This window comes from Euphorbia lathyris, chromosome 1 (assembly GCF_963576675.1).
Source record: "Euphorbia lathyris chromosome 1, ddEupLath1.1, whole genome shotgun sequence".
In the NCBI taxonomy this organism is placed as follows: Eukaryota; Viridiplantae; Streptophyta; class Magnoliopsida; order Malpighiales; family Euphorbiaceae; genus Euphorbia; species Euphorbia lathyris.
The window spans coordinates 86,386,893-86,406,384 of NC_088910.1; the positions used below are offsets into that span (position 1 = coordinate 86,386,893).

Genomic DNA, 19,492 nt, shown 5'->3' on the forward strand with positions numbered 1-19,492 from the left:
TACGCCATGAGGTCCCAATTAAAGAATGAAGTTACTCGAAGTAAACTTATAATTAAACTAATTATGAACCATCGATCATAATTTCCATGCACTAAAGTCCTTTCATTAAAAATCCCGATCTTGACTAGAGTCACAAAATGTCAAACTCTAATTGTCAAGATACTAAGAAATATTGATTAAGTCTTTGATAAAATAAGACTCTCATCAAGGAACCATTCCTTGATACTTATCTCATAAGGTGAGTCTTATTGTACTAGTCAGGAGTTATTGTAACATCCGCAATTTTATAGAAAGGATGTTTTGTAAAATAAATTTTTAATATATATTATAATCATATTATAATATTATAAAATTATTAAAATCTTAATGGATCATAAAGAATTATTATTATTGTTTTTATTTTTTTTATTAATTATAACTTTTATTATGATTATTAATATATATATTTTTTCGAAAAGGTTTATTAATATATTTTGTTATTAGTATTATGATATTATTAGAAGAGAGTCAGCATTATTCTTTTTCTGGAGGGTTTTTCCAGGAACATCGTTTTATACCACCGCAGCAAACTTTCGTTTTCTATTTCTTTTTCTATCCTATTTTCTTTTGTAACTCATTATTTCGACCACCTTTTCAAATAAAAATTCTACCATTAAATTCCTTATTCCTTGAGGAACGTTTTGAAACCAATATTGATATTTTTCTGATCGAAAAATATGGTTATCGGAGTGGATATTTATCATCGGAAAAATATTAGATCTCGGCATTTTAATCGGTTTCGGTAACGAAAGGAGTGTACTTTTGGACTCTCCTGATCGCTGGCTATCTCGTGATAGTCTCGGTTCGCGATTCCGGTATCTCTGGCGAACTTCCGGCAGCCGACCACCTTGCTCCGGCGAAACTCTGGGGAGTCAGTAGCGGGTCAATTAGAACCCGAATAATTTGATTAGCTTTTCGGGACGAGAGGTAAACTTAATTGCTTACGTTTATACATATATATATATGTTTATGTGAGTGTCTATTCATACTTTGTCATCGAATAATTAAATGTATGTTGAATGAATACTGAGTGTTTAGGTTATTATTTAATTGGTACTTGATTTATATATATGGTGATTTGAGACGTGAAGTTTCAAATGTTCTCTGTATGGTTGAATTTATTGAAATAAGGCTTTGTTCCTTTTAAAATCATGTTGCTCATGTATTTATCTATTGAGGTATTAGCTGTGAAATTATACCATAATACAATTGGAATGTATATGAGTTCAGAATTTTATAAATTACGAAATTATATTGGATTATGTTTGAGTTAGAATAAAACATAAATAACTAGCTGCGGTGAGTATATTCAATGGTCTGGAGGTTTGTTGATACTGTGATCACAGGCACCTGGGTAGGGTGTTATTTTACTCTAATTGAGTTTATACTGTGTCCTGAAACTGGGGGCGATAGCAGTACCGTATTATTGAAAAAAAGAAAGAAAGAAAAAGAAATCATTACGAGGTTAAAAAGGTACTATTGTTAACCATGAGACCATTGAGTATATTTCACTTAGGTCTAGCTGGGCCCTTAAAAATAAAGATAATAAAATTATAATTTTATTGTTTGAAGTAAATCGAGTCATGTACAAGATGATATGTTATATTTTTATTCCTGATTGACTGATTGTTTGATTATTGGATTAATTATATGTAAAATGCATGAAATTAAATGTATTTATGTATATATATTCATGTATATAAATATAGGTAATTATGTTTATTGAGTAGGCAGCTCACCCATTGCCACGTTGAAATTTTCAGGCTAGGTTCAGAGGTTGGTCCATTTGCTAGATTTTCAGGTTTACTCTACATTCAGGCAGGCCAGCACAAACGTCTCATTGTCAGTAGCAAGTTCATAGACATGCATTAGGATTTATTATATCATTGGATTGAATTATTTGCTTAAATTTAAGTAAATATTATTGACAAATTAAATTGTTTGATTGGCTATTTAATTCTTTGGTTATGAGATTTTGATAGACGACGATAAATGAGGAGCATTTTTGTAGTTATGTTGGTGTTTGTGTTTAATTATGATAATTGCTTAGTTTCCTATGTGTGTTTCAACGTGACCCGAGACGGGGGTTACAGTTATGGTAGTCATTAATAAAATTGATTGTTGTTCTTAATTATTATTTTGTAGGTTCATAGCAAAAAAAAAATCGATTAGCTCAAACACGCTTGAATGATTTAGTTTATGTGAAGTATAATCGAGCTGTGAAGAATCGAAAAGGGGCTACAGACACCATTACTTTGAAGGATATTGATGATTGTAATGAGTGGTTGACGGGTAGAATGGAGGGAGAGAATAATAGTGATGATGATGATGATCGTGTATTTGAGAATGACGATTTGCCATGGATTATGGTTGGTATAGCTAGTGGAGCGGAAGACGATGTCTACCGTACTAGGGCAAAAGGCAAAAGTGCTACCTCTATCCTAAATGCTAATGTCACAAAGACATACATTAGAGGAAACTCTTCTCGGTCAAAAGTCAATCCTCCTCGAGTTGTTAGAGGTGAAGTCCATGATGAGGATGATGATAAATATCGAGTTGAAGATGATGAAGAAGAAGAATATAAGGATGATGAAGTGGAAGATCTTGATGAGGATATAAATCTTAATGATGAGTTGGATTTGAGGGATGAAGATGCTTGATATTATGCTATTTGGATTTAAGAATTAACACTTTATTATTAGATTTTAAGTTATTTTGGTTTACAAGCTTAGAAATTAAACTATCCTTAAGTACTACTAGTTTTTATTGAGTTAATTTTATTTTATTTGATAATCTAATTTTTTGTCACCTCACGTGCGAGAGGCCGTCGCCTCACCTCAAGGCGATATTTTGCCCTTGTCGCCTTGACTCACCTTTCGCCTTTTAAAACTATGCCTTAACCTCTAAAATGGTACAATTTTACCTCATAATGTTCATAGCCAAAAGCAATTTTATCCTTAATGTTATCAATTTTAGACATTATTATAAAATGCATATATTTTGTTCTTTATTCTACACCAATTGCACGTCTCTTGATTCTAAAAAAAAAAGATTTCATATTTTTTATTATTTAATAATAGAATTGAACATTAATATTTTTAAATTTAGTGAAATATTTTAATTTTTTTCCAACTCGTATAAAATACAATATATATTTTTAATTTTTTTTAATTTTAATTGGATGTTTATGATATGTTACTAATATGTGATAAAACTAGTTTTTGGCCAGTGCGATGCACAGATTCATCTTAACATATAAATATTAACAAAAATATAATCGAATAATTACAATTAATGATATAAAGGTGCTATATAAATTAAATATTATTATTTTATTTTTATATTTACTTTAAATAATCTTTTTATAGATAAATATAATAATATATTATATTTTTTATCAGTAAAAAATGAGGAAGTGACACCTTAGCTCCATCGTTACTGTTTTATATTATATATAGATATAGATATGCAGAGAATTAGAGAGCTTTTATGGATTAATTTAAATTCAGTAGAACTCTTAGATATAATACGAATAAAATAATCTTTTTATAGATAAATATATAATATAATTAAAATTAATATATTATATATTATATTATATTTTTATCAATAAAAAAGAAAAAAGTGACACCTCAGCTTCATCGTTACTTTTTATATTATGGGGTAATTAATTTATTAGTCCCTATATTTTGACAAAACACACTGTTTAGTCCATGTATTTTCAAAAACACATGGTAAGGTCCCTAACCTTTTTCTCAGTGAACTGTTTAGTCCTTCCATTTGTTTGTTAGATTTTTTTACCGTTTATGACTTCGGAAATGACAAAATCACCGTTTACTATTTATCTTCAAACTTCAGAAGAGGAAATCCAATTTAGAAGAAGAAGCTATTTGTATGAAGAACAAGAAAAAGAACAGACCCAATGCCTACGAATTTGAACGATTAAGAAGAAAATCAAGAAGAAGAACACTCAAAGTTGATTTCAGATGGATTAGAGTTTAAAGGAAAGGAAAATAAAGGAAAAGAATAACGCAAATCCAAATTAGCTAACAGAATCTTCATGAGAGTCTAACGGCAGGAACTAAACAATTCACCGAGAAAAACGTTAGGGACTAAATAGTTCACTGAGAAAAACGTTAAGGACTTTACCATGTGTTTTTGAAAATATAGGGACTAAACAGTGTGTTTTGTCAAAATATAAGGACTAATAAATTAATTACCCTATATTATATATAGATATGCAGAGAATTAGAGAGATTTTATGGATTAATTTAAATTATGTAGAACTCTTAGATGTCGTACGGATAAAATAATCTTTTTATAGATAAATATAATAATATAATTAAAATTAATATATTATATTATATTTTTTATCAGTAAAAATGAGGAAGTGACACATCAGCTCCATCGTTACTGTTTTATATTATATATATTATATATAGATATGCAGAGAATTAGAGAGATTTTATGAATTAATTTAAATTATGTATAACTCTTAAATATCGTACGGATAAAATAATCTTTTTATAGATAAATATAATAATATAATTAAAATTAATATATTATATTATATTTTTTATCAGTAAAAATGAGGAAGTGACACATCAGCTCCATCGTTACTGTTTTATATTATATATAGATAGATACGCAGAGAATTAAAGAGATTTTAGGGATTAATTTAAATTATCTAGAACTCTTAGATATAGTACGGATAAAATAATCTTTTTATAGATAAATATAATAATATAATTAAAATTAATATATTATATTATATTTTTTATCAGTAAAAAATAAGGAAGTGATACCTCAGCTCCATCGTTACTGTTTTATATTATATATAGATACAGATGACGCATATGTAAACTGTAGACGATAAGATTCATGACTGTGAAGACAATTTATGACTTATTTGTCAAATTGACCCAACTTGTTAATATTAGAGATAAAATTGATCTGGACTGTTATGATAAAATTGCACCATTTTATTAAAATTAAGAGTAAAAGTGTTCCCGACTCTAAACGTTAGCGGTATTACACCTTAGCCCATAACATAAATAATTTTAGAGAGAAGTGAAAATATTTGTATGATATTCCAATTGTTGCGTTAGCCGCTTTTGGTCCGGGTGCTCCATCGAATCCGGATTTTACCCATTCAAATATAGATCTCCTCAAAGTTTTCTTATTTCACTGAGCTAATCTCCCGATTCTCAAAACTACTGAAACCCTAGCTGAGCTCCGATCTCATCGCTATGGGTGATTACAATGACCCCTTCATGCGCAACCAAAACGCGGCCGTCCGTGGTGCCACCAAGGGCCAGAATCGTGCAAACGTTCTCCAGCTCAAACTGGTTCGTCTGTCTGTTCTTTAATATGTATAAAATTTCTTTTTATCCTGTCCATATTTTTGACCTCTGAAAACCTTAGATTTTTGCTCTGTGATATATTGCTTGCTGGATGATGTTTTTTTTTCTTTTTCTTTTTTTCTGTCCGGTTGTTTTCTCTATGGTACCTAAATAATATGTATAAAAACCCAAATTGGAACTAACTGAGAGATGCTGATTGCTTCTTTTTGACTGATTTTGCAGATTGGGCAAAGCCATCCGACTGGGTTGACATCTAATTTGTTGAAGCTCTTTGAGCCTCGACCTCCGCTGGAATATAAACCTCCTCCAGAGAAGAGAAAATGCCCACAATACACTGGTATTCTTTTTATTTTGATTTTATTTCCGGCAATTTCTTGATTTTTGGTATTAGATATTATTTTTTTTATTTTGACATTAATAGAATCTATCCACCGTTTTTTTTCTGCCTTAGGCATGGCGCAGTTTGTAAGTCGGTTCGCTGAGCCTGGGGAGCCGGAGTATGCTCCACCAGTCCCGGAGGTTGAAACTCCTGTAGGTTATATCGTTTTTGTTCCTTTAGTTTCTCTTATACTTAGTGACTTTTATTTATGTTTCTTGATTGAATTTACATAATTGCAAGCTCAAATGATGCAAATATGTTGGGAAATCAGACGCCCTCAAATTTGTCTTGATTTGATTGTCCATGTCACTATGGAGAAAATAATTCATGCATCAAATAATGATGCTTAACTGCTGTTGATTGAATGAAATGAAAAGCTTGAGATAGTTATATCTACTCTAGTGGTCTACAATTCTGTGTTTACTTATTTTCATGTTTATTCAAAATCAATTGATGAGAAAATGCTTAATGCTGTGTTTCTTTTGAGAAGAGAGAAGCTTCATGTTAGCAACCCGGATGTTAACTTTTGTTGTGCCCATAGTTATTAAAGGCGTGCCTTTGGCGCAGGCCTTAGCACCATGACAACCCCCATGGCGTGATGCGCGCCATTTTGCGCCAAGGGGCAGTTGCCAAAGGCGCTATAGGGGCAGTGTTATGGTTTTTTTGACAGTTAGTGTTCTGAAGGGTTCCCAAATGAGAACAAAAAAATAAATATTAAAAGAGAGAAATTATACATTTGAATTAATTAGAAGAGGAAGCGACAGAGTCTTATTATTAGAGGAAGAAGTTTAGTAGAACAAAACACATAAAACGAATTCAATCAGAAACAAAGCAGCCAAGGGGAATTTGAATTCAACAGGACTGATGAATTTGGAGAGTTTTGGTAAGGAGTAGAACTTAGGATTTAATATTCAACTTTAGCTTTCTAACATGGGGTTTATTTTGCATTTTAAAATTTATTTATGCTTAAGAATATTGTCATGATTAGTATTCATTACCTTTTTATGTTAGTTTTGTAGTTTTATAATTTTGTAAGTGCGCCTTGTCTCGCCATCGGCGTGCGCCAAGGCTCCAGGACCCCTTGCGCCTTTAATAACTATGGTTGTACCTCAGAAGCTCTATGCTTTTAGCTTATTTAGGTTTCTTTATGTCAGATAATGTCACTTGCAGCATCCTATGCTTTATTTTTATTTTTTTTAAAGGGGTAGGATTTAATATTGACATTGTGTCATTTTTTGTTAATGTTCTTGATTTATTGGTGAAGTGATGTAAGTTTGGATCAACAGAAACATGCCCTTTTGTTAGCAATATTACTTATGGTCCTTTGGGTATATATCATGTTCTTTTTTTGGTCAATCACGCCAGAGCATTGTTTTCGTTACTATATTTCTTTATAAAGAAAAACAGGCTGCTGCAGTTAAAAAGCAAACAGGGTGGCTTACATTTTTTATCTACTTATTTTTCAAGGGTACAAATTCTTACAGTGGCACAGCTAGATTTTTTTTGTTTCAAATAGATACTGATGTATAAATCATGCTTTCAACACATAACTCATAGAAGTGTAGTATTAGTGGCATAGTTATAAAAGGCGCGCCTGAAAGGTGCTAGGCGGCCCATCGCCTAAGAAGGCAATAGGCGGGCGCTCCTCAGCAGGTGCTTGTCTCGGCGCACCTTTGTACCCCTGGAATGGGTGTAAGAGGCTTAGGGTTTTTTTAAGATTTCAAACTTTATATTTGATGTTTTAATCTCTACCAATCATTGTAAGATCATCTACAGCCCAAAATAAATAAGGAAGAAGAAAACTGATCAGAGAAGAAATGAAAGAAGTCAAGAACGGTAAGAAATGCAGATGAAGTCTTGAAGACCAAAAGCCAAAAAAACAGAACATTTGGGCTTTTAAAGAACTGAGACGAACCCAATAAAAACTTTCAATACTCACAAAACTTCCTTGCCTTTTGACACGGTTTTGCAGTTATATGGCTATTTCACTAATTTCGTATTTTTTGTGCTCTAGAGTTTTAAACTCTTCGCCAAGCAAGAAAATTAAGTCTTATTCATTGCTTAATTTATGTTTTGCAGGGTTTTTTTTTTTTTTTTTTTTTTTTTTTTTTTTTTTCTCTATTGTGGGTTAAAGTAGATTTGGTGAGTAGGTGGTAATGGTGGCAGTGTGGTGGCTAGGTTGTAATGGTGGCAAATGGCTTTTATGAACTAAATGGGTATTATTTGTTTGACTTTTTTCTATATGTATCTTAATTTGTTATTACGATTAAGAAAATTGGCAATGAGACTTATTTTCTATAGTTTATATTTATCAATCATGATAAATCTCATTTTGCAGGATTGTATTATAATTGAATAATAATTTGGAGTATAATGCATGCTTTTTTTATTTTTTTTATTATTTTCTGTGAGAGTGAATTTTATTTGTCATTGAGCCTAGGCTCTATGACCCCCTTGTGCCTTAGTGTGCCTTGCACCTTTAATAACTTTTAGTTGCATTTTTTTCTAAGATAGTTCCCACCATTTTGTGCTGAATAGTTTAATTTGCGGACTGGATTGTTAATACTCGAATTATTTGACTTATTATGCTTTTATTCTTGTTTTTCTTTATAATTTAGAATAAGTGTAAACTTTCATAAAATTTTTTAATGCCTTCCTATGTATGCAGGCACAAAGGAGGGCTAGAATTCACCAGTTACGACTGGAGAAGGGAGCAGAAAAGGCTGCTGAAGAACTTCAGAAATGTGACATTTCTTTTCTTGGTGTCTTTATTTTGATTATTTGGATATTTGATTTCTAGATATTATATATGGGAATGTACATATATTTGTTTATTTTATCCTTTGTGCTCTTTCAGATGACCCAACTAATGACCCAAATGTTTCTGGAGATCCATACAAGACATTGTTTGTTGCCAGGCTTGTAAGTTTTTTGTGTTATTCTTTAATCAATTTTCATGTGTACAAAACATGGAATGGACTCATTAATTCATATTGTCTTCCTGCAGAATTATGAGACAACAGAGAATAGAATTAAAAGGGAGTTTGAGTCCTATGGACCAATAAAACGGGTAGGTATTTTCGAGTATCCCAAGCGGATTTGGTAAGAGTTTATGCAGCAGCATTATTTAAATTTTCCACAAAGATTTTTCTCCCCTGAATTTTAAGCTTTGAAAATTTTGGAGTTATGCCTTCTTCCCAGTTTTACACGAGTTTCAAATTTTTAAGGTACTAGATTTCTTCCCATCTTGTCTGTCCCTGCAATTCATCCACACCCATAATGTTCTGTATTTAATCTCTTACTACTTGGTAAAACCTAGTTTTCAAATCCCTTTTAGGCATTTAATCAAACTTGTATGGTTGAGCACCACAGTTGCTGATGTTCTGTGTTGGTGGTAATTGTAACTAGTCATGCATGATACATATTTTATTCAGCATTTATATAAAGGGAGAATGTTGAGCATACATGTATAGTATCATTGGAGGATTATGCCAAAAAAATAGCACAGGTATCACTTCCTATTAACTGGTAAAAGTACGGGTTTGTTCCAATGATTCTTTGATAACTCTGCTTTTAATTAGTTCAGTTCAGAAATCATCAAGGGATAGGGTGTTGTTCCCATTATAGGTAATATCTAGTTTTAAGACCCTTCGTGTTCAGAGATCCCTGGTAAGGGGGCTGTTATCTCTGTTATGTTTCATGAATGGAAACTTTGCTTCCCCTTTTTCTTGCCATCCAATTCCAAAGATGTGCTTCATCCTGCCGGCAAAGCTAGAATTAAATTGAGCGGAGCAGTGTATACTTGTGCCTTTTGGCTGTTATATTCAAGCAAGAAAAGGAGACTGCCATTTGTTCTTTCCCCTGAACTGGGTAAAAAATGTCGGGAGTATTAGCATCTCTTTCTCTTTTATTTGAGTTTTTTTTGTAATGCATTTCCCTGCTACTAAAAATTTTGTTTTTGGCTTCAAAGGCTATCAAAACATATCAGCTGTTGAGAAGATGTCCTGGTATTTCCTATTTAATTTGTAACTATATTTTCTTATTTAAAACATTATTCCCTGGTAAGGGGATGTAAGTCTGTTCAAGAACCGGTAAATAGGCCATGAAATGTCAGTTTTTTACTGCAACTCTAGCACTGGTGGTGGTGCATCACGCGATTGGAAGCCATAATAAAAGGTGAGCACGGCTAATGAGGCACACTGCCTGTCTGCCGTGCCATTTAGGTTTTGCTATTGTCTACTTTCATACTGTAGCCAAATATTTTTATGAACAAACAGAAAATATTATTTTGGCATGCTTGAAGAATTAAAAATTGTTAGCCATTTATGCACTTCATTAATTCTTCTTTTTGAGTCCTGCAGGTCCGACTGATCACTGATAAGGAGACCAACAAACCTAGGGGCTATGCTTTCATCGAATACATGCATACCCGAGACATGAAAGGTTCATTTCATCTGTTGGCAGTTAATATTCTTTTTTCAGATGATGTACTTCGCCCTTGTTAACTCTGGTTGCATATATCCAGCTGCATATAAGCAAGCTGATGGGAGGAAGCTTGATGGAAGGAGAGTACTAGTGGACGTTGAGCGAGGTAGAACAGTTCCAAATTGGAGGCCTCGTAGACTTGGTGGTGGACTCGGGACCACCCGAGTGGGGGGTGAAGAAGTTAATCAGAAGTATTCTGGGAGGTAATCTTTGATTTGCTACAGTTGTAACATAGATGCTACACTTCTAGATACATAAGGTCCATTTCTATCTGATACAATTCTCTTTCCTGTTTGCTCTAATTTATCATAGGAAGTTTTAAAAGTATGTATATATATATATATACAGACACCACAAAAGTTTACGTGATATATGCTCTTATTCGAGTTTGGTACTATATGATGTTGATTTTGTTGTTAAGATTTGTTCTTGCTAGGAGAATCCGCATTATGCATGCTTCGGTTTAATAGCATCCTTTATAATTTGACACGGCCATTTGCTGTGTATGATATTGCATCACCTTGTAACTGACGGCTTCTGTTTGGCACTTTAGCTTTGAATTTGATGAATTATTATGCTTCTCTGTAATCAGAGAGGTACAGCCATCTGGAGGATCATCTCGATCTGAGGAGCCGAGGGTACGGGAAGATCGTCATAGTGAACGGTGAGATCCTCTTTCTCAATTTTTTCCTTTTTTTTTTCCTTTCATATTTGCTGCTTGCTTATCACTTCTGAATTTACAGCTTGTTTACGTTCTTGGAAGTTCATACTTCAGCTTATGAAATGTAGCCATGCAACTTCGGCAAAATCTGTTGTTTTGTGGTGTTAACCTTTAGTTTGATGTGTAATATGTGTGTATTATATGTCAGGGACAGGGAAAAATCACGTGAAAGGGGGAGGGAAAGAGATAGGGAGAGGGAGAGGGAGAAATCTCGTGAGCGCTCTCATGACAAACCAAGGGAGCGTGAGCATCGAGAAGACAGGCACCACAGAGATCGTGATAGGGAGAAGGACCGGGAAAGGGAGAGAGAAAGGGGTCGAGATCGGGACCGTCCACGTGATCGTGATAGAGGGCGGGAACGTGGTCGTGATCGTGATAGAGATCGTGGTCGAGAGCATGATCGCGAACGTCCACGAGATAGAGAAAGGGATTATGATGCAGGCGAAGTTGATCGTGGACGTTCACATGATAGAGAATCTGATTATGACCGTGTTGAGTCAAAACATGAAAAGGATCGACGTGGCGAAAAGGACTATGATCATACTGAGGCAGAGGACGACCATGGTTGGTATGAACAATCTGAACAGGGGCATAGGAGGCAAGATGCAGATCATGATCCACATTATGATCACTATGATCATCACAGAAGTAGGGGACAATATGATAATGCAGATGTTCAAGGTAACCATGACCGTTATGATCAATATCCTGACCATGATCGTGATCGTTATGATCAAATGGATGAGGATGATTATCATTATAGCCGCAAAGCATCTGGATCACGAGAAAGAGAACATGATTATCGACGCTCAGATAGGTCAGTTTCCCGGGAGTTTGAAAGCTGAGTGCAAGCTTTTGGTAATATGCTGTTGTTTTTTTGATGGTAAGATCTATGAGGTTAGCTCAGGCCTTCTGCTCCAAAGTGTTTAGCTTTCTTCCCTTATTTGGTTTGTTTGATAAGTGCCTGACTGGTTTGTTATATCAGATATAACTGTTATATTTCCTTTTTTTTTTTAATGTACTTTTTGGTTATCAATTTCCTAGAATTGAATGATATTTTCATATTTTGAGCTTGTGGATTGTAATGTCATATTGATCTGTTTAATTGGGGTGTGTTTGAATGGACGCTACTATTATGTTCCGTACTTAGTTTTTGGATGCAAAATATGATTGAAGAATTTAACGATCTCAATCCATGAATTGGTTAGTAAAGAATTGTTATTCCAATTGGGCATGAGTGAGCTTCTCGGGCAGCAAATTTGTTTGATTTCCGACAGACGAAATATCTTACTCGACACTCTTCATTAAGCAGCCTTTTGATACCATTTATGTAGTGAAGATTTTTCTGCAGTGTGTAGGAAGACAAACGAACATTAAAGTAAACATTTTTAAATGAAATTTAACATCCATAATATATTAAATCTTTAAGTTTAACTAAGTATAACAAATTAATTTAATTAGAACAAGAGTTATAGAGAAACTCCAGTATACCTTTCAAAGCAATCCTCAGAGGAGACTTTTGAACTCTGCCTGACACTCGTTCTTCATCATCATGGGTTATGGCTATGTTCTGGCATCTCTACACACCTCTTGGAGTCGTCTGAAGGATAACTTTTGTTGCTTTATAAATCTTACTCTTTTCAAACTAATATGGGGTAAATTACATACGTGGTGTACAACCTTTACCCCAAATCACACTTTGGTGTACAACCAAAATTTTGTCACACTAAACTGTACGAACTTCAGGTGACCTCCCACTAAAGTGTACAGCCGGTTTTTATGACCGGTCAACGTTTGTCAACTATGCCATGTCAGCATTTTTAATTGTAGAATTAAAAAAATGGAACCTACTCTTTATGGAATGACTAATATAACCTTATTATTTCTAAATTTACTAAAATATCCTCATCTTCTTCCTTCAACCTCTCTCTCCCATTTCTCTCTCTACATCTTCTCTCTCACTCCTCTCTCTCTACCATTTCTCTCTCCCATTCATATCATCCCTCTTAACAAACCTTAACAGCTTTTGATTTTCCCCTTCCATAAATCTCCGCCTCACTTTTCTCTGCCACCATCATCGTCTCTATCATAATTATAAAACATAATTACTTTTCTGTTCCTGATTAATTAACAATGGCGGCAGCGATTCGTGTCGAACAATTCAATCAATTAAGGGACATATTCAATCGGTTCGACATGGATAAGGACGGCAGCCTCACCGTCCTAGAGCTAGCAGCATTATTAAGATCGTTAGGATTGAAGCCGTTCGGCGACCAGATTCACGCCCTATTAGCGAACATGGATTCGAATGGGATTGAATTTGAGGAATTAGTGAATGCGATAATGCCTGATTTCAATGAAGAAACTATTGTAAATCAAGCGCATCTTTTAGATGTTTTCCAGTTGTTACATTAGCGCGGCGGAACTGGCCAGAGCGATGGCAAAAATGGGGCAGCAATAAAACGTATAAAGAGCTTAGAGAGATGATTAAGGAAGCAATTCTGTAATGGCTAAATCTGCCATGGAAATCTTAGGCATTGCTCTTTCCTGGCCGTTTGATCTTCATCACGTGGTCTTCCTGGTAGTGATAAATCATCATTAATAAAAAGAAAAAAAAGAGTAAATAGTAGGATTGGGATTGAAGAGAAGTGAAGTGAAGAAGTGATTGAATTGGAGTGAAGATGTGGCACAGTTGAGAGAGAGGAGTGAGAGAGAGAGGAGTGAGAGAGAAGATGTAGAGAGAGAAATGGGAGAGAGAGGTTCAAGGAAGAAGATGAGGATATTTTAGTAAATTTAGAAATAATAAGGTTATATTAGTCATTCCATAAAAAGTGGGTCCCATTTTTTCATTCTATAATTAAAAATGCTGACGTGACATAGTTGACCAGCGTTGACCGGTCATAAAAACCGGCTGTACACTTTAGTGGGAGGTCACCTGAAGTTCGTACAGTTTAGTGTGACAAAATTTTGGTTGTACACCAAAGTGTGATTTGGGGTAAAGGTTGTACACCACGTATGTAATTTGCCCACTAATATGATATACGGAAGGTAAACGTAAGTATTTAACAGCTATGAATGTTAAAAGAGGGAGTTTAGAAAGCCATGGAAGGAGAGAAAGAAAGAGTTTATTACTCAAAGCAAGTTATGTCTTATACATCATATGTTTTCTCCTTATATAGGTCCAAGATCAAAGGTAAAATTACCAAAAAGAAGATTACATCATTACAAAAGTTAAAAGTACAAAATTTTAGGCTACACGTGTCTCATTCTTCTTATTTTGCTCTTTCACCTCATGCTTTACATCTTGCCACCAATTTCTAATGTCTCCACCTCATGCTTCTTCTCTTGACACATGTCTCTTCATATCTTTATGTCTTGCCACTTGTTGATCTTATTGCCACCTCTTCCTTAGGTATTGACACCTCGTTCTTATTTTTCTTATTTTTCTTATACATTTTTATCTCATTTTCTAAACAAATGGATCCTCCTCTTTTCCTTGGCGGGCTTCTTCTTTGGGCCTTATGGAGTCAATATTCATGGGCTCAGGTCTTATGGGCTCAATTCTAATTAAACATGATTTTCTTGGGCCATATATGGATTCATAATGGGCCAATGTTTCTAAACTATGCTTATATTTCTTATCCATTAATTTCGTATGCATTTCTGTCAGAATCTGTTGACTTGTTTCATCACCCATTTCCATTAAATAATTGATAGTTATCATTTCTTCAACTTCTCCATGATTCGATCTAGCTATTATCGCAACCTTTTTTATTTCTAATATAGTCTTCTAGTCTACACTTGATCGTATGGATCCCATGTGCTCGTTTTTCTCCTAACCAAGATTTAAAATTTTCTAATTTACATGGAACTTCCCATTGATGATCGGAATTATCTACATCAATCTTAGTGTTTCTACCAGTTTTAAAGATCTGAGCAATTATTATTGGTTTCCCTTCTAAGTCCATAGCAGCGTCAAAAATTTGAACACAAAATATTCCTCTTCCAAATCTCAATCCAAGTTCGTCAATGGATCTGGGTATGATAGATGGGAGTTTTGAAACACTATTAAGGCTCTCATCAGTCATGACTTTGTCCAGAAATCCATATCTAAATAGTTTCTGAACAACATCGGGACTGCAGTCTTCTGAGCATATATACATAGGGTATTTGGTCATCTTAATGGTTCTATATACGGTTTGACTCTTCTTATATGTAAAAAATTTCATGATATTCTTATATGCTTCTGTCATTTCTGGAGGAAATTGTAACACCTGAGAGGTTGTGATTTCTGATGACTTCTGATTAACCAGTTTCGAATGGTTCAGGGTGGTGGCTCCTGAGAGTCCACTTGATGACGTTGGTATATCAAGGGGCTTCTTATGAAGATCTCCTAACAAATCATAAGATGATCTAGGAGTCATGGTTCTTATATTCTGATTGTTCTGAGACTGGAGTTTCTTGAGTTCTTTCTCAAGGTTGTCCAGAAAGTTCTCATGATTTCTGATCATTGCCAGCATCTGGCGGTTCTGATTTCTGATTTCTGATATTCGTTGGATGATTGTCTCCATTCCTGCTCAAAAAATCAGCTAAGATATTTCGTTTTCCAGAGATAGGTTTAACAACAAAATTATAGCAATTGAAAAAACTTTGCCAATGCCTTCTTTTGTTAAGTTCTGGTAGGGGATCTATTTTGTTTCTGATAAATGCTCCTACTTGTGTATTATCTGTTCTTATGATAAATTCTATGGGTAACAAATGATATCTAAACCCTTTAATTCCATTTTTAACAGCTAGTAATTCTTTCTCATTGATATGATAATTTTTCTCTGATGGTTTCCAAGTTCCTGATTTATAACCACATATTAAAGGGGTTTCTTTGTCTATATCTTCTTTTCTATATGCGATGAGGACTGCTCCCCACCCAATATCACTCGCATCTGTATATAATTCTAATTGATCATTATCTTTAGGTAGTCTTAATTTTGGGAGAACTTTTACTGCGTCTTTTATTTTTCTTATAGTATCAGTATGAGTTGTCGTCCATTCAAATGCTTTATGTTTCTTAATCAACTCTTGCAAGGGTTGTCGTAATTTTGGTAAGTCTTTTATATAATCTGATGCATAATTTATTATTCCTAGAAATTGTTGGACTTCTTTCTTAGTATCCATTTTTTCTTTAAAATTGTCAATTCTAGTTACTATATGATCTTGGAGTTATAGTCCTTCACTATCTATGATATATCGTAAATATTCTATTTTATTTTTAAAGATTTCTGATTTCTTTTCGGATAAAAGGATTCCATGTTGTCTTACCGTTTTTATAAATGCATCTAGCTGCTGTAAATGGTCTGCTATATTATAACTGTAGATTAATATATCATCTACATAAACTACACAGAATTCATTTAATTTTCTAAATATCGTATCCATTCTTCGTTGAAATATCTGGGGTGCATTTTTCAAACCAAAAGGTAACACAATCCATTCAGAATGTCCTTGTGGTACACTAAATTCTGTTAAAGGTCTTGATTTTTTAGTAAGCTTAATTTGCCAAAATCCACTTTTACAATCAAATTTACTGAACCACTTTTTTCCTGATAATCTATTAATTAAATTTCTCTTATAAGGTAAAAAATATCCATCAAAAATCGTTTTCTTATTTAGTTCTCTATAATCTATTACTACCATTCTTGCTTTGCCTCTCTTTTGTTCGCTATGTTTTCTTACTAAGAATGCCGGGCTACTATGAGGGCTTTTACTCTCTTGAATTAATTTTAAGTCTAATAATTCTTTTATTTATATTTCAAATTCCTTTTGATCATCAGGACTATATCTTATTGGTCTGGTTCGAACAACATCATTAGGGTTTATGAGTTCTATCTTAGCATATATCTTTTCTTTTTCCCAAAAAGTTATAGGGTTTTCTCCAAAGTTGATCTTTAAATGGTCTAAATATTTCTGTTTTAAAATTTCTAAATTATTATCTCTGTTTGTTTTGATATTATGTATTGTGAGTGGATATAAAGGTAGGACTCCCTTAAGGATAATCCATTTATTACAAGGAGTTAAAAGACTTATGGTTTCAGGTTTGATAAGCTGGACTTTAAAGAAATCAAGGAAATTATTTCCTAATAATATATGTTGTTTCATATTATTTTCTTGATAAATTATGGGTAATCGAAATATTGTCTTGTTAAGTATTAATCTCATATTTTCGGCTATAATATCTAATTCTTTCATTTGTTCATTAAATCCTGTAACTCTGACCTTTTGTCCTTTAGATCTTTTCCATTTATGGGGAACTAGTACATCTTGCTTAGCTAAACATATATCAGCTCCACTATCTATAAATATGCGGCGTTTTATAATCTTATTAGGTTTATATTCTACTGGTGCTTCTACATAGATAGCTACCATTAGTTATCAGTTTCACTATCTTCATATTCTATTGTTTCTAATTCTTCTGAGTTCTCATCTTCTGTTTCAGTAATATAAAATTCATCTTCTTTATGCCATTTATCATCGCTGGCTCTTATTTGTTCTAGACTCATTATAAATTCTGTTGTTCCTATATATTTTACACCTTTTTGTTTTAATTTAGAGCATTTATTAGCATAATGTCATTTCTCATTACAATTCCAACATTTACATTCTGTAAGCTTAGTATTTTTATCCCTTAGTGGTCTTTCCCGTCTTTTCCTAAACTTTCATTTATATCTAAATCTGTTCCTATTTTCTGGATTATTTTTATATCGTCTAAATCTTTTTCGTCGAAATCGTCCATTATCATACTTGTTAGTATAAGACTTCTTATATGTAGGATTATGTCTATAAGTGCGATTAGGATTATATCGTCTATATTTTCTCCTAACTTTATCATCACAACCAAAAACTAACCGCTTTTTCAGTGAATCCACATATCTCTCGTAATCCTAGTTTCTTATCCTTTTTAACCTTTTGTTGAACTCTATATTCTTCACATTTTCTCATAAGATAAGCTCGTAGTACTCTAATTCTTTCTCCTAATGTATTTTCTTTTGGTTCTAATTGAGTATATTCTTTTGAAACTTCTACGTTGTATGGGTTTGGTAAGTGGTCGTAATATAGTTGTTGATATATCAATCATTCTTGTGGAAAAAACCTAGCTTCATAAAAGAACTTAGTAAAACTGATAGTATATTCTGGTAATTTACTAATTTTACAACATTTCATGTTATTCAAATTCATTATTATTTCAGCTTTTCTTTCAGCAAATACTGTTTCTCTAGCCACTAACCATCTTTCTCCTAAAAATTCTCTTTTTAATACCATATCGAATAATAATAACATTGATTTCCAATCATGAGCACAAGCTTCTATTTGTGGTCTTAACTGATGAGTTATGGATTCCATCCAAAATCCTACTTTTCCTATCATTGTTTTAGAGATTAGGTCATACATATAATCTAAATTTTCAGTGTGAGATGAATTCATTAAGGCATGTACATTCCTAAATTCCAATCATTTATTCGTCTACTTATTTCTTGTTCATCATAGACATTATCTAAGTCTAAAAAAATATCCATTTGGATTTAATCCTTAAGACATAGATCCTATAAATTCTTTAAAGTCTCCTTGTTGGCCTATAGGTATATGTCGTGGAATTGTAGGTGCTTTTTTAGTTACCACGTCTAAATTGGGGTCTATCATTTCTTCTTCTGGATAATTATCGGCATCTTCGTTTACTATATTTTCTAATCCTATATTTGATTCTTCATACTTAGTGTATTCGTTGTTTTCTATATCACTTTCTGGTTCTTCTTCTATTATTGCATTAATGTTTTTCATTTGTTCTAATGCTTTCATTATTTGGTTATTTTCTTCTATTAATTTTGTTTCATCTTTATTTTCTTCTTCTATATACCCAATGATTTTTAGTTTATTTTCACTTTGATTATCTGAACTATCTGAATTATCACTACTACTGTTACTGATGTGAATAGTTTTCCCTTTTACTTCTTTAACCATTGTTCTTAAGACTCGTACTTCTTCCTTTAACTCTTTTAATTCATCTGTAATGTGGATTAGCTCTGTTTTTGTTTGTTTTAGTTCTAACTTTGTTTCTTTTAATTCTTTTTTAGTATTTTTAAACTTGTGTTTATATTTTTTTATATTTTTCAACCCATTCTGTATTCGAATTTATAACTAATTTTATATTTTCTTTTTGCAGGTCTTTTATTTCTTGATTTTGTTTTTCTATTTTGAGTTGAAGATATTCTACTTCAGTGCTTACGTCTATATTGGATGTTTTCGCATCATGTTCTTTGAGTTTTCTAGTTTTTAGCGGTTCATACTTGTATCTTTCTTTGTCAATAATTTCTTGGGCGTGATTTTTAAGAAATGTTATTACACTATGTTCTTGTTCTGCCATTAGATTAGAATTGTCCTTTTTTGTGTAAATCTTTAGAATTGTCCTTTTTTGTGTAAATCTGTTAAAAGATCTAAGGTTTTATTTACTTTTGT

At 33.0% G+C, this 19,492-nt stretch overlaps 2 protein-coding genes across 4 annotated transcripts; both read left to right on the forward strand.

Annotated features, from left to right (window-relative positions):
* Positions 1-506: 506 nt before the first annotated feature.
* Positions 507-2,862, forward strand: LOC136210998 (uncharacterized). Of its 2 annotated transcripts, XM_066002496.1 has the most exons (3): positions 507-966; positions 1,803-1,881; positions 2,185-2,862. In XM_066002496.1, the coding sequence occupies exon 3, from the start codon at positions 2,337-2,339 to the stop codon at positions 2,697-2,699; it is 363 nt and encodes a 120-aa protein (XP_065858568.1). In that variant the 5' UTR covers positions 507-966; positions 1,803-1,881; positions 2,185-2,336; the 3' UTR covers positions 2,700-2,862. The 2 variants fall into 2 exon arrangements, with proteins under 2 accessions (XP_065858568.1, XP_065858561.1); XM_066002489.1 differs by lacking the exon at positions 1,803-1,881.
* Positions 2,863-5,150: 2,288 nt separating this feature from the next.
* Positions 5,151-12,092, forward strand: LOC136205172 (U1 small nuclear ribonucleoprotein 70 kDa). Of its 2 annotated transcripts, none has more exons than XM_065995675.1 (10): positions 5,151-5,387; positions 5,625-5,739; positions 5,854-5,933; positions 8,450-8,525; positions 8,639-8,703; positions 8,789-8,851; positions 10,143-10,224; positions 10,307-10,469; positions 10,859-10,930; positions 11,142-12,092. In XM_065995675.1, exons 1-10 carry the CDS (start codon positions 5,289-5,291, stop codon positions 11,830-11,832), a joined length of 1,506 nt encoding a protein of 501 aa, XP_065851747.1. In that variant the 5' UTR covers positions 5,151-5,288; the 3' UTR covers positions 11,833-12,092. The 2 variants fall into 2 exon arrangements, with proteins under 2 accessions (XP_065851747.1, XP_065851741.1); XM_065995669.1 differs by having other exon boundaries at positions 5,152-5,387; positions 11,136-12,092.
* Positions 12,093-19,492: the final 7,400 nt, after the last annotated feature.

Bases quoted from the DNA above. Each gene is read 5' to 3' on its own strand.
- LOC136210998 (XM_066002496.1), top strand. From the start codon at position 2,337: ATGGAGGGAGAGAATAATAGTGATGATGATGATGATCGTGTATTTGAG.
- LOC136205172 (XM_065995669.1), top strand. From the start codon at position 5,289: ATGGGTGATTACAATGACCCCTTCATGCGCAACCAAAACGCGGCCGTC. The intron at 8,526-8,638 runs GTGACATTTCTT...GTGCTCTTTCAG, and splicing joins TGCTGAAGAACTTCAGAAAT to ATGACCCAACTAATGACCCA. The intron at 10,225-10,306 runs GTTCATTTCATC...GCATATATCCAG, and splicing joins GCATACCCGAGACATGAAAG to CTGCATATAAGCAAGCTGAT.